Source organism: Rhinopithecus bieti, unplaced genomic scaffold, assembly GCF_001698545.2.
Source record: "Rhinopithecus bieti isolate Rb0 unplaced genomic scaffold, ASM169854v2 scaffold_64120, whole genome shotgun sequence".
NCBI lineage: Eukaryota > Metazoa > Chordata > Mammalia > Primates > Cercopithecidae > Rhinopithecus > Rhinopithecus bieti.
Window position 1 is genome coordinate 578,365 of NW_016824553.1, and position 23,823 is coordinate 602,187.

The 23,823-nt window shown below is 50.6% G+C and overlaps 1 protein-coding gene across 1 annotated transcript in view; it reads left to right on the forward strand.

The window, feature by feature from the left end:
* PDIA4 (protein disulfide isomerase family A member 4) overlaps positions 1-22,893 on the forward strand; it is a 27,851-nt gene extending 4,958 nt beyond the window's left edge. The window contains exons 2-10 of the mRNA XM_017862402.1: positions 3,688-3,862; positions 6,639-6,844; positions 11,060-11,198; positions 13,737-13,942; positions 14,093-14,251; positions 17,728-17,879; positions 19,878-20,034; positions 20,554-20,787; positions 21,760-22,893. Of these exons, the coding sequence (XP_017717891.1) occupies positions 3,688-3,862; positions 6,639-6,844; positions 11,060-11,198; positions 13,737-13,942; positions 14,093-14,251; positions 17,728-17,879; positions 19,878-20,034; positions 20,554-20,787; positions 21,760-22,175 (1,844 nt within the window). The 3' untranslated portion in view covers positions 22,176-22,893. The remainder of the gene's footprint in view (positions 1-3,687; positions 3,863-6,638; positions 6,845-11,059; positions 11,199-13,736; positions 13,943-14,092; positions 14,252-17,727; positions 17,880-19,877; positions 20,035-20,553; positions 20,788-21,759) is intronic.
* Positions 22,894-23,823: the final 930 nt, after the last annotated feature.

Genomic DNA, 23,823 nt, shown 5'->3' on the forward strand with positions numbered 1-23,823 from the left:
TTTTTTTTTTTTTTTTTTTTGGTGACAGAGTCTTGCTTGTTGCCAGGCTGGAGTGCTGTGGTGCGATCTCGGCTCACTGCAACCTCCACCTCCCAGGTTCAAGCAATTCCCCTGACTCAGCCTTCTGAGTGTCTGGTATTACAGGCGTGCGCCACCATGCCTGGCTAACTTTTTTTTTGTATTTTAGTAGAGATGGGGTTTCACGATGTTGGCCAGGATGGTCTTGATCTCCTGACCTCATGATTTGCCCGTCTCGGCTTCCCAGAGGAGCACTTGGATTACCGGCGTGAGCCACTGCGCCCAGCCCTGGATATATTTTCTATCCTAGAATGTCCACCTTTAAAAATGAAGCCCAGAGAAAAATGTTCTCGCACTAAAACGTGGACTCTTTTGCTTGCAGGGATGTGTGGGTTTGTGGTAGATAGGAATCTAGAGCTAGCACCTTCCCAAATTGCAGAAGAATCAATCCTGGGCTTGTCTGTGAGCTGGGAGAGGAATGGAAAGGTAGGGTCCATGCAGTTGAGAGTCCTTAATTACATAGGGAATGTCCTATTTTTTGTTTATTCTTTAAAAAGATAATAGAATTCTTTTTTCTTTTGTTAGTCTCACTCTGTCGCCCAGGCTGGGGTGCAGTGGCATGATCTTGGCTCACTGCATCCTCTGCCTCCTGGGTTCAAGCGATTCTCCTGCCTCAGCCTCCTCAGTAGCTAAGATTACAGGGATGCGCCACCACGCCCAGCTAATTTTTGTATTTTTAGTAGAGATGGGGTTTTGCCATGTTGGCCAGGCTGGTCTCAAACTCCTGACCTCAGGTGATCCGCCCTCCTTGGCCACCCAAAGTGCTGGGATTACAGGCGTGATCTACCATGTCTCGCAAAAATTTATTTTTTAAAAGGGTCAAGAAATGAGTTGCCTCTTAGGAATGCTGTGTCCAATGGTGACTAGTCAGCTCCCACTTAATCATGAGAGCTCTATCACACTGTAGTGTTGAGAGCCCATTTCAAGCCGACCATAGGTAAGAACACATCTTTATTTCTTTTTTGTAAAATTCACCCTGGAAAGGAGTTGCCTATGTGGTCATGTTTTAGGCCTCTTTACTGCAAACGTCAGTCTTCCGCTGTGCCCTGAGCCAATTATTGAGTTTCCCTTCCTCTCCTAGCTGTGATTCCTCGCTGGAAGAGTCGATTAAGTTCCCCAGTGCATTATTTCCAACCTTCCTCCAATCTTCCCATCTGCTTGCAAGTACTTTGACTCGTACTGGGCAGAGCAGCTAGGTAGTGAGAGGAGAGTGGATATAGATGGCCCAAAAGCACTACCTAACTGCCAGCCGGGGGGGCCCTGGCGGTCTCCCCAGGGACCACCCAGGATTTGAAAAAAAAAATGGCAAAAATCTCAATTACTTTCACCAACCTAGTATTTCGGCTTGGTCTTAGTTAATGACATCAGAGCAAGATGTGCATTTCAACCTCACACGGTTCTTTCAAAGACACAGGTAAATAGAGTGGGCAAGATTTTCTAAATAGCACAGAGCAGAGGATCTTTTCTTTTTTCTCCCTCTTAGGGGTCTAGAATGATCTGAAAAGGGAGACCAGAAAACCTTGGGAACATTGGATTTCCCTCTTCTCCTTGGGGAGATGTCAGCCTGGCTCCTGCCTGTACTGTCAGACACACACAGTCCCGAGACCCCAGGGGAGGTGGACCTGCACCCAGGCTGTGTTTCTCTGTGTCCTGCCCTCCGTGAACTTCTGACCGTGCCTAGGAAGTTCCCGGTGTGGAGGGAAGGGTGGCAGGCAGGAGGCTCACCTCAGATGGGTGAGTTTGCTTTTGGTGTTTTAGAGCTGTTTCTCCCTCCGCCGACAAAGGAGGAGCCTCGGCCTTAAGTTGGAACAGGAGTGTGCAAGTCAGGAAAAGTTGTGGGATGCTTAAAAGGAAAAGGACTGAGTGCGGGTAACCAGTGTGCCGGTGGGCTTTCTTGTTGGCTTTTTTGTAAAGTTTGCAGATCGGTAAATGTTGACGGTAATGAACAAAGCCGCCCCCTTCTCCCTGCTCCATGCAGACCCAAGGAGTAGGCTGGAGGAGCAGAGGGCAGGCACGGCCATGTGGGGTGGGTGCAGGCTGCCTCCGTGGCCAAACAGCCGCAGAGTCCACGCAGGGTTCCTTCATTAGAGTTGGTGAGCCCCAGGAGTTCTGGGATCCTGGGGTCAGGTTTTCAGACCCTGACCTCACCCACAGCCCCAAACAGTAACTAGCAGTGTTCATTTACCTCCTGGGACACATCTCCAGAAAAGGATATTTGGCCCCTGGAAACATTCTGGCTTTAGCGTTAATGAAATTACCATGCTTGCTGTGCCCAGTTCTGTTTGCTGGTGTGACAGTAGCCAGAGAACCTGGTTAATAAAAACGGCAACTCCGTGTTCTTTGTATCTGTGGTTTGGCAAAAAAAAAAAAATAATAATAATAAATTGAACCTTGAAAATAAAATATACACAATTTCTCGCATTCTAGGAAGAAAACTTAGCTTCCAAATAAAGGTGTGATTTTTGATGCATGTTGACCCCATCAGTTTCTGTATTTGTCATCCTGGAAATTACTCAGGGGTGCCTTTATAAGTGAAATGTGATTTCCCACCCTCTTTCCCTTCACACTTCAGCCTTTTCCTCAAGGATTATAAAACTCAAAGGGCTATTTTTTATGGGTATGAGGTAAAATGCCACCCCCTTTCAGAAATGGAATTAGTATTCCATCCTCTGCAGTAAAAAGTCAAGATTGAGTACTTGCTTCCTGTTGGTATTCTTTTGGGGCCAGGCAGATAATTTGTTCATGGGAGGTGTTACTGGGGCCCTGCCTGTGGAAACATACAGGGTGAGGAGGAGGCACATCAGTGAGCAATAACCTTGAACACAAACAAGCTAGGGGGAGATCATGAAATGCAGTGCCCCTGAAACGCAGAGTGTGGGATGTGGGTAGGGGAGCCAGAGCTACAGGAGCGAGGCCGGGGAATACTGCAGAAGGGAGTACAAGGGAGTAGGGAGGAGGTGGCCAATGCGGAGGCTGTCTGGGTTCAGGGCAAGGTTTGCAGAGCAAGGCAGGGGGCCGAAACTGAAAGGGTAGCCTGTGCTGCCCTCCAACTTATGCTGTGACATTTGGACTTTATGTTCTAGAGCTGTGGTTTTCAAATATTTAGCCATGACCTCCCTCTGAATGACATTTTAAGTAGCAAACTTAGAACAGAATTGCTGGCGTGAGGGAGGCCTGATGTCACCAGCCAGTCGCGTGGTGGGCCCCCCAGGGACCACCCAGGACTCGACACTTTGAAGTGTATGAGTTTTAGGACTTTTTTTTTTTTTGAGATGGAGTGTTACTCTGTCACCCAGGGTGGAGTGCAGTGGCACAATCTCTGCTCACTGCAACCTCTGCTTCCCGGGTTCAAGCGATTCTTCTGCCTCAGCCTCCCAAGTAGCCAGACTATAGGCGCGTGCCACCATGCCTGGCTAGTTTTTGTATTTTTAATAGAGATTGGGTTTCACCATATTGGCCAGGCTGGTCTTGAACTCCTGACCTAGTGATCCGCCCACCTCAGCCTCCCAAAGTGCTGGAATTACCGGTGTGAGCCACCACACCCGGCCAGGAAAGTTTTAAGGAGAGTCACCACCAGGTTTGTAACCAGTCTGGGTGTTTTCCACTCAGATTCTTCTAACCGAGAAAATGCCATTGAGGATGAAGAGGAGGAGGAGGAAGATGATGAGGAAGAAGACGACTTGGAAGTTAAGGAAGAAAACGGTGTCTTGGTCCTAAATGATGCAAACTTTGATAATTTTGTGGCTGACAAAGATACAGTGCTGCTGGAGTTTTATGCTCCATGGTAAGGACTGCGTTCTGATTCCTGCAGGTGGACGAGCACTGTGCTGTATGCGCTCAGCCCTTCACCTGGTCATCCAGACCCTGGGGTGGGGTGGGAGTGTCTGGGTGCAGGAACTTGCACTCTAGCTTTAAGAATGCTGGGAGCTCACTCGTTCTACCACTTTGCATTGGAACTGCCAGTGAGCCAGCCCTCATGGAAGGCAATGTCCTCTTGTCTCAGTCCAGTGGGTTAAAGATGAATAAGTCCTCTGATGGTCACAGCTGGGGGACGGGCATTTAACAAGCAGCAGTGACACAGCCCCGTGTTGGTAACAGACACGTCCTTGTTACAGATTCTGCCCCGACCTGTCTGAGGCCACCCCTCCTTCCTCTTCCCTCAAAGGCTGATGCTCAGGCAGCTGCCCCAAGTGCAGGCTGTTGGCCTGTGTGGTGGATTTTTTACTACACACATCGGCCCTGTGAGGGGAGCAGTCAGGCATCCCCACTTCTTTTACTGTCTTTACCCCTCCTAATGCAGTCTGTTAGAGCTCTCGGGTCCGTCTCCTCCGTTACTTCTCCTCTACTGTTTTGTATCTCGTGACCCCTGCTTTGCTTTTCTATCTCATGCCCTCCCTGTTTCACTTCTGAGACCAAATAGGATACACTCACTTTTGTGCAGTGTCTGAGGTCAAGCATAGCACAAGTGTTTTATTTAAAACATCTAAATAGGCTGGGCATGGTGGCTCACACCTATAATCTCAGCACTTTGGGAGGCCAAGGCAGGCAGATCACTTGAGATCAGGAGTTTGAGACCAGCCTTGCCAACATGGTGAAACCCCATCTCTACTAAAAATAAAAAAATTAGGTGTGGTGATGTGCACCTGTAGTCCCAGCTACTCGGGAGGCTGAGGCAGGAGAGTTGCTTGAACCTGGGAGGCGGAGGCTGCAACTAGCTGAAATCGTGCCACTGCACTCCAGCCTGGGCAATAGAGCAAGACTCTTTGAGGTTATATTATTCCTCTTACATAAATTACCAAGTTTTTGTACTTTTTAGTTCAAAGGGCCCATAACATTCGTAAGAAGTGAGAACCTCAGAGGGGGTCATGTTTATCAATATTTACCGTATTTGAAGTTAAAACAGAAATTAAAAAAAAATTTTTGGGGGGACAGATTTTTCACTCTTTTGCCCAGGCTGGAATGCAATGGCATGATCTCTGATCACTGCAACGTCCACCTTCTGGGTTCAAGCGATTCTCGTGCCTCAGCCTCCCGAGTAACTGGGATTACAGGCGCCTGCCACCACACCCAACTAATTTTTGTATTTTCAGTACAGACAGGTTTCACTATGTTGGCCAGGCTGGTCTTGAACTCCTGGTCTCAAGTGATCTGCCCGCCTTGGCCTCCCAAAGTACTTTTTGTAAAGATGGAGTTTCGTCATATTGCCCAGGCTGGTCTCAAACTCCTGGGCTCAAGTGATTTGCCCACCTCAGACCCCCAAAGTGTTGAGATTACAGGCGTGAGGTACCGTGCCCAGCCACAGACTGAGGTTTAGATATTGAAAGTATTTGCCCTAGGGCAGAGCTGGAATTTAAACCTAGACCTGTTTGACTTTGAAGCCCCTTTGGTCTTCGCCTTTATGTTTTGTTGTGTCTCTTAACCACAGGTATTTCCAAAAGTTCCCTTTTTTTTTTTTTTTGAGGTGGTGTCTCGCTCTCGCCCAGGCTGGAGTGCAGTGGCGCTATCTCGGCTCACTGCAAGCTCCGCCTCCCGAGTTCACGCCATTCTCCTGCCTCAGCCTCCCGAGTAGCTGGGACTACAGGTGCCTGCCACCACGCCTGGCTACTTTTTGTATTTTTAGTAGAGATGGGGTTTTACCATGTTAGCCAGGATGGTCTTGATCTCCTGACCTCGTGGTCCACCCACCTTGGCCTCCCAAAGTGCTGGGATTACAGGTTTGAGCCACCGCGCCCGGCTAAAAGTTCCCATTAGTGTGTGTGTGTGTGTTGGTTTGTTTTGTGTTGCTATAACAGAGTACCTGAGGCTGTGTAATTTATAAAGGAAAGAGATTTATTTCTGTCACAGTTCTGCGGACTGGGAAGTACAAGAGCATGGTGCTGGCATCTGCTTAGCTTTTTGGTGAGGGCCTCATGCTGCTTCACTCCTGGCAGGAAGTGGAAGAAGAGTGGGCACGTACAGAGATAACATGGCGAGGAGGAAGCCACGCTTACTCTTTTCTTTTTGAGATGGAGTTTGGCTCTTGTCGTCCAGGCTGGAATGTAGTGGCTCAAATTTTGGCTCACGGCAACCTCCACCTCCAGGTTCAAGCAATTGTCCTGCCTCAGTCTCCTGAGTAACTGGAATTACAGGCGCCCGCTACCACACCCAGCTAATTTTTTGTATTTTTCATAGACATGGGGTTTCACCATATTGACCAGGCTGGTCTCAAACTCCTGACCTCAGGTGATCCACCTACCTCAGCCTCCCAAAGTGCTGGGATTACAGGCTTGAGCCACTGCACCTGGCCATACCAAGCTCTTTTAAACTACATTTCCTGAAAGTGCATTTACCTGTTCATGAGGGTTCCACCCTTCAGACGTAAACCCTTCCCACTAGGTCCCACCTCCCAACACTGCCACATTGGGGATCAGATTTCAACATTTTGGTGTGGACAAACCACATCCAGACCATAGCAGTATGTATTACTGGATTTAAATCTCCATAGGTACAGTATGTATTGTTGCATTTAAATCTCCATAGGTACAGTTAATGTTTTTCGCCCTCCCTAATCTGATTGTTAGGTGTGGACATTGCAAGCAGTTTGCTCCAGAATATGAAAAAATTGCCAACGTATTAAAGGATAATGATCCTCCCATTCCTGTTGCCAAGATCGATGCAACCTCAGCATCTATGCTGGCCAGCAGGTTTGATGTGAGTGGCTACCCCACCATCAAGATCCTTAAGAAGGGGCAGGCTGTAGACTACGAGGGCTCCAGAACCCAAGAAGGTGAGCTGGTACCTGAGCTGGTAGAGGAAGAACTCCTTCCTGCAGGAACAGAAAGTTAAGAGAATGGGAATTTGGATAATAGAGGAAGAAAAGCTGAGGGTACCAGGGACTGACTTAGGAGCCTTAGGCCTCTAGAATGTTTATTTGTTCTTGGGGTGGGGGGTGGGGGTAGGGGGGCGTGCAGGCTGGGTGGGTTGGGGCATGGCCTCTTTACGTTTCAGACTCTGAAACTCAAAACATGGGCAGGAGTGTTAGGAAATGGGCCAGACACGGTGGCTCACACCTGTAACCCCAGCACTTTGGGAGGCCAAGGCGACTGGATCACTTCAGGTCAGGAATTCAAGACCAACCTGACCAACATGGTGAAACCCTGTCTCTACTAAAAATACAACAATTAGCTACTTGTAGTGGCTCATGTGTGTAATCCCAGCTACTTGGGAGGCTGAGGCAGGAAAATTGCTTGAACCTAGGAAGCAGAGGTTGTGATGAGCTGAGATTGTGCCACTTCACTCTAGCCTGGGTGACAGAGTGAGACTCTGTCTCAAAAATAAATAAATAAATAAAAACAGGAGTGTTAGGAAATGACATCAGAGGTTAGGGGTGTTGGTGGTGGTCTAGAGCAGTGGTTCTTAATGCTTAGCAAGCGTCAGTCACCTGGAGGGCTTGTTCAGATTGCTGGGCCCTAGCCCCAGAGTTTCTGATTGAGTACAATTTCAGTCTAGATACGATACAAGTCAGGCCAGATAATTTGCATTTCTTTTTTCCTTTTTTTTGGAGACAGAGTGTCACTCTGTCGCCCAGGCTGGAGTGCAGTGGCGTGATCATGGCTCACTGCAGCCTCTACCTCCTGGGTTCAAGTGATTCTCCTGCCTCAGACTCCCGAGAAGCTGGTACTGCAGGTGTGTGCCACCATGCCTGGCTAATTTTTTGTATTTTTAGTAGAGACGGGGTTTCACCATGTTAGCCAGGATGGTCTTGATCTCCTGACCTCATGATCCACCTGCCTTGGCCTCCTTTTTTTTTTTTTTTTTTTTTAAATTTTTTGAGACAGAGTCTTGCTGTGTCGCCCAGGCTGGAGTGCAGTGGCATGATCTCACCTCACTGTAAGCTCCGCCTCCCAGGTTCTCACCATTCTCCTGCCTCAGCCTCCCTAGTAGCTGGGATTACAGGCACCCGCCACCACACCTGGCTAACTTTTGTATTTTTAGTAGATACGGGGTTTCACACCATGTTGGTCAGGCTGGTTCCGAACTCCTGACCTCATGATCCACCCACCTCAGCCTCTCAAAGTGCTGGGATTACAGATGTGAGTCACTGCACCCAGCCAATTTGATGGTTTTATAAGTATCTGGCATTTCCCCGGCTTGCACCCATTCTCTCTCCNTTTTAAATTTTTTGAGACAGAGTCTTGCTGTGTCGCCCAGGCTGGAGTGCAGTGGCATGATCTCACCTCACTGTAAGCTCCGCCTCCCAGGTTCTCACCATTCTCCTGCCTCAGCCTCCCTAGTAGCTGGGACTACAGGCACCCGCCACCACACCTGGCTAACTTTTTGTATTTTTTTTTTAGTAGAGACAGGGTTTCACTGTGTTAGCCAGAATGGTTTCGATCTCCTGACCTCGTGATCCGCCCACCTCAGCCTCCTAAAGTGCTGGGATTACAGGCGTGAACCCCAGGCCCAGCTAATAATTTGTATTTCTTACAAGGGTGCAGGGCTCGCCATTGCTGCTAGCTCGAAGCCATGTGCTGAGAACCACAGGTGCAGAGAGCCACATCCAGGGATTCTCTGAGGATGTCTGCAATCTGGCCTGATGGATCCACTGCCTGGCTCACATTAGGCACTACATACGTTTTATTAAATGAATGAACAAATACATGATTTAAGTTTTATTTAATTTTATTTTAATAAAGTTTATTTAATTTTATTTTAATAAAGTTTATTTAATTTTATTAACATTTATTTATTTATTTTTGAGACGGGGTTTTGCTTGTGTGGCCCAAGCTGGAGTACAATGGCACAATCTCAGCTCACTGCAACCTCTGCCTCCTGGGTTCAAGCGATTCTCCTGCCTCAGCCTCCCGAGTAGCTGGGATTACAGGCACACGCCACCACGCCTGGCTAATTTTGTAGTTTTAGTAGAGACAGGGTGTCTCCATGTTGGTCAGGCTGGTCTCGAACTCCCAACTTCAGGTGATCCGCCCACCACGGCCTCCCAAAGTGCTGGGATTATAGGCATGAGTCACTGTGCCTGGCCTCTTAATTTTATTTTAATACAGTTTATTTAATTTTATTAAATGAATGCACATGGTATCCTTTAGCAAGGGCAAGTCTCTCTTAATCACTGGCGGAAAAAAAAAGAAAAAAAAAAGATGCTGCATTTTCCATTCCCAGTGTGGAGTAGAGGAAAGAGCGTTGAATAGGTTTCCAGTCCTTACAGACATAAGATAGGCCTGTGTTCTGGACGAGCGCCTCCCCCTTGCCAGACCTTGGCATCTCATCTGTGGAGTGTGGTGTCAGTTGGATGTGATCGGAGATCACATCTCTGAGATGGTGTAAGTCTCTCCTCTACTCTGAGATCGTATCTCTGAGATGGTGTGAGAGGCTGTCCTCTGCTCCTTTAAGCAATGGTACTCATTATGGGATATACAAAGAAAATGGAGTCACTTCTGTTGATATTTAGTGTCACAGTTTGTCTGTTGACTAGGTAATGCGTTTATAAACTTAGTAATTCAGAGAGGGAGATTAATGAATAGTCTTTCCTCCCTGAACCTGGGTGATCCAGCTCCCCTCTAAGAAGGTACTAGTGTAACAAGTTTCTTGTGTGTTGTTTGGAGATATTTTGTATACATAAAAGCAAGTGTGTGTATGTGTGTGAGAGATTTTCCCATTTTTACAGTTATTAGTATATCTCAAATACTATCCTGTATCTTCATGTTTTTATTTAACAAATATGTCTTAACTATATCAGTACATAAGGAACTTAATCTAAAACAAGTTGAAAGTTGAGTACTTCTTTTTTTTTTTTTTTTTTTAAGATGGAGTCTTCCTTTGTCCCCCAGGCTGGAGTGTGCAGTGGTGCAATCTTGGCTCACTGCAACCTCCGCCTCCAGGGTTCAAGTGGGTTCTGCCTCAGCCTCCTGAGTAGCTGGGGTTATAAGCATGTGCCACCACGCAAGGCTAATTTTTGTATTTTTAGTAGAGGCAGGGTTTCACCATGTCGGCCAGGCTGGTCTTGAACTCCTGACCACCCATGATCCACCCACCTCGGCCTCCCAAAGTTCTGGGATTACAGTCAAGCCACCACTCCTGGCCTGAAAGTTGAGTACTTCTATTGTTGCAAAATAAACAGGCATATGTGTTTGGGGGTCTGTGGCCAACATTTGACTGCGAGAGAGACATGGCCATTTTGGAAACTTTAGAGCAGCATATACTATGTTTTCGTAAACAGGCCTCCTACGTGTTAAGTGCCTCAGGACCCCTGGGTGTGGGCTGGGGGACAGGGGACAGATACTTCATGCTGTGAATGCACAGAGGAGATGCTTGTGCACCTTTCAGTTTGAAGACTGCAGCTTTGCAGGAGTGGTTCTAAATTTGGCTCCTTGGTAGATTCTACAGTAGGGAAAAAGAGTGACAGTTTGCAACCACTCGTCCTAAGAACTGCCTGGCACATTTTTGTACGAATTTGTTGTTCCACTCCAGCCCTGGAATCCATTTCTGGGGAATGAGGCTTACAGATGGGCATTTATTAAAAGCTTTCTCAGGTAATGCCACTGCATCTTGAGCAATGGGAGCTCCTCTTGAAAATTTTTCCTTTTTTTTTTCTTTTTTGCATACATCTTATGATGTATGTAATACAGTAACATTAGATGTGAATGAGATGCCCCAAAATGATATCCCTAGGCATATATAATCAAAAGTTTGCATGAAGTTAGTACCATAGCGTGATGGTAAAGGAAGTCTCAATCATCAGTAAGTCTTCGGCCTCATCTGGAGAAGTCTGCAGGCTGTGGAAATGCGATGGACAATTGTTGGGAAACAGCGAACCTTCTGACTCTTGGCTGTGTCCCCAAAACTGCAGAGATGCAGCAATCAGACACCTCCGGTTCTTGTGGGCCCCGACGCTTGCTTGCTTCTCCCTCCCCGTCTGCTTCTGGAGGGAGGTGAAGTGCCTGCCAGTTTGGGCCTTGTTTGCTCAGTCTTCCTTGGTTTCTTTCAGAAATTGTTGCCAAGGTCAGAGAAGTCTCCCAGCCCGACTGGACGCCTCCACCAGAAGTCACACTTGTGTTGACCAAAGAGAACTTTGATGAAGTTGTGAATGATGCAGATATCATTCTGGTGGAGTTTTATGCCCCATGGTAAGGTGGTGTCAGGCCCTTCCCATATTCGGTACCGTGCTGTGCACTAGGTGCAGGGTGGCGGGCGCAGACGGCAGGTCCCTGCCCGTGAGGCAGGAACAGCAGAGGAGCAAGGTGGGCACAAGTTGTAGGCCAGGGTTGAGGTCCAGGTGTTCTGGAAGAAGCGTGGATATAAGGGAGCTGTTGGGAGTGGATGTGGAAGGAGCTGCCAAGTAGTCCATTCTTGGGTGGGAGAAGGGGCCCAAAGGAAAGAAGATAACAGAAAGAAAGGTGGTTGGAGTGGGAGCAAGTACAGTGGCTGGTCTGAGCTGCCCAGCTTGGGGAACTGAGGTGGCTGCTCCGCGGGGAGGGGAGAGGAGGGATGCACAACCAGGTGCATGGATGAGCCGGGAGCAGTCAGTACAGAGCAGAGCAGAAGAAAGACAGCTCTCAAGGCAGAGGGGAGCCTAGCTCCAGGAGAGACCATCTGCCTTCCCAGGAGACGGCCCAGAGTACCGTCTGTCTGGATGATTTTGTGGTGGGTCAGCTGGGATTCTGATTCTTGAGCAGTGCTGGTATGTCCGGCTATCAGGCCAGCAAGAACCGCCTCAGATGGGTGTGTTCTGTAGTGAGTCCTGGAGAGTCTCCATAAGCAGAGGAAGCTTTTGGGCCTAGAACCAGCAAGTGGAGGCCATGGCTGATGCACAGGCAGGGGGCAGGTCACACCTTCTGCACAGTGGGCTCAGGTTTGGGACCAGGACACCCTTGTTCCAGGCAATGCCTGGATAAGCCCAACCCCGAGGCCACGGATTCTGCAGCAGAAACCTGGGAGTTGTTGGATGTGCAGATGAAAAGTGAAGTCAGGTGGGTGGTTAGAGAAGGAAATGATCTGCGAGAGAAGGAGGGAAGCGTCTGGGACACGTGGGGCACCCTCCTAACCCTCCTGCGATGCTGGAGAGACACAGACCCTTATTTTGTTACACATGAGGCCCTGACCGACCTGATGGGTGGGAGGTATAAGAGGGAGAGTGGCAGCTGCCCATGTAACTTGCGGGTTGCTTTGTGGCTCGCTCAGGAGCCAGGTTGAGCCGACTGCTGCACAGCTCACACTCAGCGAGTGTAGTGCGATCTCCCTGATCTGGATGATGATGCCTCAGAAGATAATTATCCATTTATTCACAAACAGTTTTTTGGTCTTTTGATGTGTTTTTGTGTTTGTGGCGGGAGGTTGTTTTTTGTTTTGTTTTCTGAGGTTTCTTTTGGGATAAGGCCTTGCTTTGTCACCTGGGCTGGAGTACAGTGGCGTCATCATAGTTCACTACAGCCTTGAACTCCTGGGCTCAGTTGTCTTGCCTCAGCCTCCCTAGTAGCTGGGACCACAGGTGTGTGCCACCATGCCTGGCTAATATACAAAATATTTTTAGAGATGAAGTCTCGCTATGTTGCCCCAGCTGGTCTTGAACTCCTGGCCTCAAGCAGCCCTCGCGCCTCATCTTCGGAAGCACTGGGATTACAGGAGTGAGCCACTGTGCCGGCCAGCAAATGGTTTTGAAGTTGCAGGATGCACCGTTTAATTCATTTGGGTGTCCTAAGGACTTCGATAGGATAGTGTTTTATCTTAACTCAGGACTGAGAGCCTCCTGAGTGCCAGGCCCCAGCCAGTTGTGGGATGCTGGTTCTTTTTTGAGACGGAGTCTTACTCTGTCACTCAGGCTGGAGTGCAGTAGTGCGATCTTGGCTCACTGCAACCTCCGCCTCCTGGGTTCAAGTGATACTCCTATCTCAGCCTCCCGAGTAGCTGGGATTACAGGTGTCCACCACCACGCCCGGCTAATTTCTGTATTTTTAGTAGCAATGGGGTTTTGCCATGTTGGCCAGGCTGGTCTCGACCTCCTGACTTCAGGTGATCCGCCCGCCTCGGCCTCCCAAAGTGCTGGATTTACAGGAGTGAGCCTCTGTGCCTGGCCAGTTCTTGTGGGCAATGGGCTAGGTGACACAATACTGACTCCAGGGGACTCTCCCTCATCTCCTCCCTGGGTGGTCTGTGTCAGTGAGAGTTTGTGACGCCCTTCTGTCCTCCATGCCTCTGTTCCTGTTACCTGGACCTGCCGACCCTCTCTTCGCCCCACCTCCCGTGGACTCCTGGCTAATTCCTCGCTGTCCCTTGGATCCCAGCTCCACTGCTACTCATTCTCTGAAGCCATCTGTGACTTACATCTTTGCTGACCCCCAGCTCCCCAGCCAAGAAAGTCCTCTTCCTCAGGACAGTGTTTCTCTTGGCCTTGCCCATGTTTTCCCCTGTGCCGCAGTTCCTAACAGCCTGAGTGTGTCCTGTGCGTGTGTGCGCGTGCCCCACCCCCGTGTGTGAATGCCATGGGATGAAGTTTGTGTCTGTCTGTCGGTAGCGCCTGAGGGGCCCGAGGGTCTAGGAGGCACTCAGAGGCTTACTGGGTGTGGCCACTTTACTAGGGAGCACAGGATGGGTTTCTGCAGCTGATTTAGCTAGAAAGTGAGTCCACACTAGAATGAGCCCCTGACAAACCAGTTTCCTCTTGGCAGGTGTGGACACTGCAAGAAACTTGCCCCTGAGTATGAAAAGGCCGCCAAGGAGCTCAACAAGCGTTCTCCTCCAATTCCGCTGGCAAAGGTCGATGCCACCGCCGAAACAGACCTGGCCAAGAGGTTTGATGTCTCTGGATATCCCACTCTGAAAATTTTCCGCAAAGGAAGGCCTTTTGACTACAATGGCCCACGAGAAAAATACGGTATGGCCACTCCCTTCTCTCCCACTACAGTGGGGAAGGGAAACTCCCTAACAGGAAGCTGCCCTTGAAGGTGCTGGGAGCTGGCAGGCATGGGCCACGGGAGGTGGGCAGTTCTGAGGGCCCCTGCTCAGGTGTGTGCCCTGCTCCCAGGAATCGTTGACTACATGATCGAGCAGTCCGGGCCTCCCTCCAAGGAGATTCTGACCCTGAAGCAAGTCCAGGAGTTCCTGAAGGATGGAGACGATGTCATCATCATTGGGGTCTTTAAGGGAGAGAGTGACCCAGCCTACCAGCAGTACCAGGATGCTGGTGAGTTGTGGCCCTTTGGGCTGAACAAAATGTGTGTGTCCTGGGTGGTTTGCGGTTGGCCTAATTTTTCAGAAAGCTCCTGGGACATCCGTTAGGGGGTGGTTTGATGAGCCATCTCTGGGAATAAGCTTTCCATTCTGGAGTTGGAGATGGGTGCCCTGTGGCCTTCCTGGCCTCGGTGCAGGGGAGGGGCACAGTCAGACCGGTCCCAGCTCCATGTCTGCCTTCCAGAGCCCGAGCCCTTCTGCTGGAGGGAAGGTCTGTGGGCCATAAAGTGCCAGACTCTGAATCAAACCAGCTTTCAAGGCCTGGCTCTTGCAGTTGTTATCACTGTGACCACAGGCTTAGCCTAGTGGTCTCTTGCCCAAGGTGGTAGTCTTTTCTGAGAGGTTATTAAATTGAGGTAATGTAGATGAAGTGCTTAGCAACGTGCCTGATAATGCTAAGTGCATAATAAATGCTCGTCTTACTAGCCTGAGGAGTGAAATGCCTGTGAACAGCTGTCGGCAATAGTGTTCTGCGGGGGTGGGGCAGGTGGCAGTTGCCCTATCCTGAAATCCATCATCTGCCTTGGTCTGGCTCCTGATGCCTGGGGACAGGTATACTCAGGGTCCTTACCATCCTCATCAGTGTCTTCTGAGTGCCACCCTCTTCCCCCTCTACCAAAACCAGCTTGGCTAAGTGCTAATTATAATTTTTCAAATGCACAGCTTGCTACTCAGTGCTAATTCTGTGCTGCACAATAACAATTGTGCATACGTCAAATGCAGATTAATGTATAAAACCAGTAGAGCTCAATTCCCTTCGTGTGTTAATTAGGTGGCCTTGTTATTCATGCCTAACTAGTCAGGAAGAAAATTCCAGAAGGAAACCCCAATCCACCCAGGGTTATGGGCAGCAGGGGAGTCCCTAGCCCCAAGTCTGACTGTAAGTTGTATGCATTGATGTGCACTCACATCCCCAGGGAATTTGTTAAAATGCAGGTTCCGGTGCAGTGGGTCCCAGGCGGGCCTGGCACCACATTCCTAGGAGTCAGCGTCTGTGATTTGGCTTGGGCAGGGTTAGGGCTGCAGATGGGGCAAGAGTCACTGGGCCTGCTGTGTCTGCCTGCTTATGAGAGAGAGGGTAGCCCCAGGGACACAAGATGTTCTACAGACAGGTTGGCGGGGCTGGAGCAGTGAGGGGCGGCTGTGGGATGAAAGGGTCTGTGGTCCTGGGGTGGGCAGGAAGTGAAGTTCTTGATGCGAGTCTGTGTCTGCCTGAAGCCAACTGACAGCAAATCCCTGGGACACCTGGAGGCTTAGAACAGATGCCATCTAGATATTTATTTATTCATTTTGAGACCGGGGTCTGTCTCTGGTTGCCCAGGCTGGACTGCAGTGGTGTGATCTCAGCTCACTGCAGGCTTGACCTCCCCAGGCTCAGGTGATTTTCCCACCTCAGCCTCCCAAGTAGCTGGGACTACTGGTGAGCGCCACCACATCCAGCTAATTTTTTTTTTTTTGTGGAGACAAGGTTTTGCCATGTTGCCCAGCTGGTCTCGAACTCCTGGGCTCAAGTGATCCTCCTGCCTTGGCCTCCCACAGTGTTGGGATTACAGATGTGAACCACAGCACCCAGCCCATGTGGCCTTATTTAGTGGATTTTAATGCCCCTGTTTTACAGAGAAGGACCTGTGGCTCAGAAGGCTAATAACTAACAAGCCTAAAGCTACACAGTTAGTAGGTCACAAAACTATCATTATCTAAGTCTATGTGACTCTTGAAAGCCACAAGCTTATCCAGGCTGCTCCCATCCCCTGCCCTCCCAAAAACATGGTTTACCATCTCAGCCACATGTGTCTTACAACCCAGTTGGGAGTCACAAACCTCTAGAGCAAGAGCTCTTCAAGGGTAGGGTGACACCCAATGTTTAAATCTCAAAATCAGTTCAGGATGAGTTTGGATGCCTTGGGGAGGAGAATGGGGAGGGACTGAAGGTGCGTTTACCTGTAGGATCTAGGGTAGGGGTTGACACTGTGGCCCACACACCCATTCTGGCCATGGCCTGTCTTTGCAGGTGACATCTCATTGGAACACTGCTGTGTTCACACCCTGTCTGGCTGCTTTCAGCAACCAGCAGTGGAGTTAAGCAGTTGGGACAGGCTATGTGGTCCTTAGAGCTGAAACTACTCACTCTAGTCCTTCTCAGAAAGTTTGCCCAGATCTGTGGAAGGGTGCCCTCAGACCGTGGGGTTTCATCATGCATTTTCACAGATTTAAGTAAAAGTATCTTTAGCCAAAGAACTTCATTCGGAGCTCCAGCCCACCAACTTGAGGAAGGGAGATTTAAACCTCCATGAAGGGTGCTGGAGGTGAAAACTCAACATAAGGATATAGGACTGTGTGCTGCTTATGTAGGCTCCAGAACATTCCGCCTGCCAAAGAATCCGTGCTGCTTACAGACATCAGTCAACAGCAGCTCCTGGCAAATTAGCTGTTTTTCAGTGAACTTGACCGGCTTTTGTTGTTGTTGTTATTTTATCTTTATAGAGATGGGGTCTCACCATGTTGCCCAGACTGGTCTTAAACTCTTGGGCTTGGCCGAGCACGGTTGCTCATGCCTATAATCCCAGCAGTGTGGGAGGCCAAGACAGGCGGATCAATTGAGGTCAGGAGTTCGAGATCAGCCTGGCCAACATGGCGAAACCCTGTCTCTACTAAAATTACATAACATAGCCAGGCATGGTGGCATATGACTGTAGTCCCAGCTACCCAGGAGAATTGGCTTGAACCTGGGAGACGGAGATTGCAGTGAACTGAAATCACGCCACTTCACTCCAACCTGGGCGACAGAGCAAGACCCTGTCTCAGATAAATAATAAATGAACTAATTCCTGGGCTTAAGCAGTCCTCCTGCCTCAACCTCACAAAGTGCTGAGATTACAGGCATGAGCCACCGTGCCCAGCCAGGATTTAGACATTATACCTGTACCGAGTTTTTAAAAACAAACCTCCTTTCAAGTGTTTAAGTTATAGGAATCCACACAAATTTTGGTGGTGATTTTTTTTTTCTTTTCTTTCTTTTTTTTTTTTTTTTTTGAGACAGTCTCGCTCTGTCACCCAGGCTAAAAGTACAGTGGCGTGATCTCAGCTCACTACAACCTCCACCTCACCTCCCCAGTTCAAGCAATTCTTGTGCCTCAGCCTCCCAAGTAGTTGGGACTACAGGCTTGCATCACCACACCTGGCTAATGTTTGTATTTTTGGTAGAGACAGGGTGTCACCATGTTGGCCAGGCTGGTCTTGAACTGCTAACCTCAAATGGTCCACCTGCCTGGGCCTCCCAAAGTGTGCTAGGATTACAGGTGTGAGCCACCACGCCCAGCCTCCAGTGGTCATTTTCAGAACATTTGCTTTGGCTGACGTGGGTAACGAATTAAAACTCAGACATTTAGGCAATTTTCAAAATTACATCTTACTCTGTTAACGTTTCAGCTAACAACCTGAGAGAAGATTACAAATTTCACCATGCTTTCAGCACAGAAATTGCAAAGTTCTTGAAAGTCTCCCAGGGGCAGTTGGTTGTAATGCAGCCTGAGAAATTCCAGTCCAAGTATGAGCCCCGGAGCCACGTGATGGACGTCCAGGTAAGCAGACCCCTCTACCATGCCAGCCCCGGGCACCCAGCAGGCGTGAGGACTCTGCTTTGAGCCGCCTCTGAGGTTTCTGTTGTGGAGGTTTCGCTCTTGTCTGCAGGGTCTGGAACTCCTTTTCCAGCCCCTTCTCCCCACCCCACAGGTTTTCTGCAGGCAGCCTGTGGTCTGCGTTTGCCGGAGGGACAGGGCTGGGGCTCCCGCACACCTGGCAGGTCCTGGGGCCTGGCAGAACTGCTCTTGGTTTTGCCAGAACAGTTGCTGCCACCCTTCGTCCCTCCTGGCAGGCAATCACCAGTCTCCCTCCAGCACCTGTTCCACTGTGGGTTTGGCCTGGGCCAGCAGGTGGTGCTCTGTTGAGGCCAAGTCGTGTTTTTTGGGGCTGCTCAGGTTGGGGGCTACAAAGGGACAGCAGCCCTTTCTGTTCACCAGAGGGAGCTGTTGAACTTGGCGGGTGGATTTTGCCTTTTTTTCCCATTACTGTACCCCTGCACTTCAGTGAGTAGATCTCAGATTTGGAAGGATCCTAGATGTCGAGTTTAAAGCTTTTGTTTAACAGAGATTGGGCTGCAGAGAAGTGAGCTCTGTCCCCCACCCTGGACCTCACAGCTCCTGGTGGGAAGCAGAGCTGAGATTAGGGTACAGGGGCCTTTCCAGGTCCTACTGGCCCATAGTGTCAGGACCCTGGCTGTTTGGGCTGTGGGCTGTCATGGGACCTGGAGGAAGGGGCGTGGCGGGACAGGAATCCCAGGGACCTGCACCAGAACCTGGCAGTACCTTGGAGAGAACCACCCTGAATCTTTCTGGTCCCCACATCCTCTGTCTCCTTCTTCAGTCTTTAGTCCTGTCGCTCCTTCTCAAGGTCTATGTGTCCATCCCATCTGTTTCTCTACCAACTTGAAGCTCAGGACAGCTCCTCTTCCCTGGACTCACTGTGGCGTCTGTGACCCCTCCCCCCCAGCTTCACTTCCTTCCATCCGGAGATAAGATCCGGGGCCCAAAGAGGGGTCCTGATGAGCTTGTGGGGCCATGGATCCCGAGAATCAGACACAGCTCTGTGTGTGAGTGCATGTTCCAGGAAAGGGGTCTGTGACTTTCAGTAGACGCTTCAAGATCTGTGCCGTCTTGTCTGTCGGGCACATTGCTGCTGCTCCCAGTTCCTCTGGCGTTTCCCTGCAGAGTGAAGTGCATGCAGCGCAGTGTCAATCGTTAAAGACTCCACGGCCTCCTGCCACTTGGGAGACAGTCGGATTATCTGTGCTTTAGCATGGCCTCCCAGGCCCTCCTTGCCCACCTTTTCAGCACATCCCACCCTCCAGCGTTGTCACGCCAGACCCTCTTTGTGTCTCGTGCCCTGCCTCAGTCTCTGCCGCCTCCTCCCTGGGTGCCTTCTGCTCCCTTCTCACCAGTGGGGCCCTCCTGCCCTTCAGTGCCACACAAGGCCCCCTCTCTGAGTGCCCCATCCCCACGGGAGCCCTTGGGCTCACAGGTCCACCCACCACTTGCTGCCTGTACAGCCTCTGGCGGGTGGCTGACCTTGCTGTGCCCACCCCTGGAGGGCGATGTCTGTGAGGGACTCAAGTCCTTGTGAAGTGTGAGCCCTCAGGACACCCTGCATGAAGATCACACAAGCTGAAGGTGGAAAGTTCCACACAGCCCAGTCTGTGATAACCCTTCCTGTCCACCAAGAGCCAGGCCTGCCTTGAGTGGTCTCTTTTTGGGGTTAGTGAGCCTACACGCCCAAGGAAAGGGCCAAGGTGTTTGTTTGCCTTTTCCTAAGAAGCCACCTACTGTTCAGTGGAGGGAAGGGAGCCCCAAAAGACAGTAGGGAATGACTGGGCTGCGCTTGAGTGGGGTCAAGCCTCCTGGTGTTTTGCCTCCTGAGACTCATCCCTTCAAAGTTTCCATTCCCCCGAAGTCACTCAAACATTATACTCAAGAACAATGGCAGAGAGATGGTGGGCCCTCTAACTTGTTCCCTCTTTGAATCAGGGCTCCACCCAGGACTCGGCCATCAAGGACTTCGTGCTGAAGTACGCCCTGCCCCTGGTTGGCCACCGCAAGGCATCAAATGAGGCTAAGCGCTACACCAGGCGCCCCCTGGTGGTTGTCTACTACAGTGTGGACTTCAGCTTTGATTACAGAGCTGGTGAGGGACCCCAGGACCTGCGGGGCTGGGGATGGAGGGGACTCGTTCTTTCAGGCAAGATGGAGTGTTGAGGGAGGTGTGGCTGTATGTACATGGCTCACTCAGAAATCCCAGCCTGGGGCCCTTGCACATTGGTGGCTCAGGAGTATTTTTTAATTGATGGCTTCCCTTTTAAGCAAGATGGGAGCTTAGATTCAGGTCAAGAACCCTCTTAGAGTTGAGGTAGCTGAGACTTGGAGGAGTTCAGAGGCTGCAGAGCTGGGACTAGACCAGCCCCTGACCCAGGCAGGCATGGCCATGCCAGCTGGGCACAGGTCTTACGGGCCTGTTGGGCTTGCAGCCGTGGCCCCCCGTTATAAGTGGGGCTCTTCCAGAAATGCGTTTCCCTCCAATTGAGGTAAATCCAGAGCTTTAGCAATGTCAGAATATTAGTGACAGGACCTGAAGCCTGACCTTAGAGTCTGAGCTGAGACTTGATCTGTGTTGGCCGCCTGGCTTACGGCCTTTGGTCCCTTTCAGCAACTCAGTTTTGGCGGAGCAAAGTCCTAGAGGTGGCCAAGGACTTCCCTGAGTACACCTTTGCCATTGCGGACGAGGAGGACTATGCTGGGGAGGTGAAGGACCTGGGGCTCAGCGAGAGCGGGGAGGATGTCAACGCCGCCATCCTGGACGAGAGCGGGAAGAAGTTCGCCATGGAGCCGGAGGAGTTTGACTCCGACACCCTCCGCGAGTTTGTCACTGCTTTCAAAAAAGGTGAGCCTGTGGATGGGGTCTCCCATCAGCTGCTGTGCTCGTCATACAGAATGCAGACAGGTCATGGGGCGTCTGGTGCTCTGGCCACGGGCATGACACCCCCCTAAGTCAGCCAGCAGCCCCCTCTCACCCCCGAGGGACCCTCTGACTTATCGTCCAGAGAAAGGTCGACTGTGACCCCAAACTCCAAGGCACCAGAACAGCTTAGGAGAAGGAACATTTGCAAGTATTATTATTTTCTTCTCGGCAGTTCTCCCAGTGTTTACTTTGAAAGTAAAAGCAAGATTTGGGGTCCATCTCAGGGCTTATCTAGCATCACTCAGCAGCCTTATCACATTTTCGGCGCCAATGTGCTAAAATTCCGGACTAAGGCCGGGCTGTGCAGAGAGGGCATCTGAACATGGAGTCTAGACAGGGCAAAGTCTGGGTGCGCTGAACACCCCTTGTGGCTTCAGAGCCTGACTCAGAGCCTCTTCACCCTCAGCCACCTTGCTGTGCGGCTTTAAATAGAGCCTATTGATCTTGGCTGAGCATATGGCCCCGGGTCCCCAGCGCTGGCCACGTTGTGGGCAGACCGTGCTGGTCCGATGTCTGTGAGTTGTCCTGGCGCTTCTCCACCATGGCTCCTGGGGCCTCAGTGGCAGTGCTCACAGGAACCCTCTGCTTGGGCAGCGACTCTTGTGATGGTCTCCCGACAGGACCCAGTGGCCCATTAGGCCTGGGCTGGAGCCACCTGCAGCCTCTCTGGCCTTTGCAGGGACAGAGAGAGTAGAGGAGTAGAGAGTAGAACGTAGTGGCTCGCCAGAGAAATAAACTGCCCTTTGGGGGATGGGGCATTTGGAGACGAGGCTCTTGTGTGACTGGCCCCTCTGGTGGTCACACGAGCCTCACTTCCTGGTCCAGAGAGAGCCCCCAGAATCTTTGGCCTTTTCAGCAGTGACGCCCCCTCCCCGTCTTGCTTTTCCTTGTCAGGAAAACTGAAGCCAGTCATCAAATCCCAGCCAGTGCCCAAGAACAACAAGGGACTCGTCAAGGTTGTTGTGGGAAAGACTTTCGACTCTATTGTGATGGACCCCAAGAAGGACGTCCTCATCGAGTTCTACGCGCCATGGTGCGGGCATTGCAAGCAGCTGGAGCCCGTGTACAGCAGCCTGGCCAAGAAGTACAAGGGCCAGAAGGGCCTGGTCATTGCCAAGATGGACGCCACTGCCAACGACGTCCCCAGCGACCGCTATAAGGTGGAGGGCTTCCCCACCATCTACTTTGCCCCCAGTGGGGACAAAAAGAACCCAGTTAAATTTGAGGGTGGAGACAGAGATCTGGAGCATTTGAGCAAGTTTATAGAAGAACATGCCACAAAACTGAGCAGGACCAAGGAAGAGCTTTGAAGGCCTGAGGTCTGCGGAGGGTGGGAGGAAGCAGAGGCCCTGCGTGGCCCGTGGTCAGGGCGCCCACGCCGAGGCTGGCAACAAACGGCAGTATGTCGGATTCCTTTTTTTTTTCTTTAGTTTTTTATACTTTGGTATTTCACCTCATGCTCTGAATACTGAATAACCATGAATGACTGAATAGTTTAGTCCAGATTTTTATAGATACATCTATTTTTATCATTATTTGGGGTTCGAAATTTTTTTTTACACCTTCTAATTTCTTTATTTCTCAAAGCAGATAATTCTGTGTGAAAATGTTTTCTTTTTTAATTTAAGGTTTAAAATTCCTTTGTCAAATCATGTTGATTTTGCTCTTTGCTTTTTCGTTGTCTGAGAAATTGTCAGCGTAGGGGATTTGACTTCCGGTATGTGTTTCTGATCGTTTCCTGTTTCAGCACAAAGTGAGAGCTGCCACTGAGCGACCCTGCCAGGGGTGCCATTTCAGGCTGGGCATCGCCAGGTGGCCTCCCTGCAAACCAAGGGCCGGGGGCAAAGGGGCATGGTCCAAGGTCCCCCAGGGTGGGCTCAGCTCCAGGGGGGAGGCCCCCCATGTGGCAGCTCCACCTCTTGAGAGCCACAGTGTGGGAGCAGAAAGGACCCCAAACCCAAATGCAGATACGGTGGGGTGGTAGAAAGGATAGAGTAGTCTGTCGCAGTGGAATAAAACGATTAAAAATGAACATTAAGAACCACATAAGAAAACATCTGGTCTCTGCTGGGAGCCTCAGGGTGGGGCACGAGCCGGGTGTAGCTAAAACTGGGCAGAGGCCTGGCAGGTAGCCCCCCCGATCCTGGCGGACACAGATGGGTCTGGTTGTCCTGATCTAGGCTGAGGGGCTTCAGAGGCCTCCCTTGAGCACTTCTGCTGGGGTGGGTGCTCCTCTGGACTGGCCCTTGTGTAGAGGTGGTTCTGTGCCATAAGGGTTGCAGGGCGTTGGAGTGAGACCTGAGCATTTCATCGCGGGGGCTTAAGATGAGCCATCACCGTCCTCACCCCACACCTCCCCCGTCACTCAGCTGCTCCTAATTGTGGCTGAAAAGTGGCAAGGGTGAAAATCCTTGTGCTGATGGCAGCTTTTGTAGCAATGACAAGTGTGTGTTGCTGAGGTTGGTGGGGGCAGGAAGCGTTGGGTCTCCCAGGAAGGGACAGCCTTGGTGAACTTACCCAATTATCTGCTGTCAAGTTAAGCCTGGCCAGGGTAGGCTGGGCGTTGTGGATGGGCCATGCTCTGTAAGTCCTCAGAGTGCTCTGTGTGATGAGAAGTCTGCACACAGCCCCACCCCGCCCCCATGACCTCCCTCCCATCAGGAGAACAGGTGGCCCTCAGTCCTGGGGCCTGAGGATAGGCTTGCTCTTCAAGGCCCTTCCCTTAACACTGGCAAAAAGCTTGGAGTTGTGACCTGGGGTAGGGCAGTGGTTAAGGCTGTTTCCCGAAGCAGAAGTCACATTCATTCAGCGCTGTACCATGAAAACAAAGTGGTTCCTGTCCTGGTAGGGCTCCCAGGGATTCAAAGGGCCCTGAAAAAGACAGGCTCTCTCCGGGGAGGCGCAGCAGTGTGGCCTTCCTTCTGTGTAGGTGTCAGGGAAGCCCTGCTCTGAAGTGAC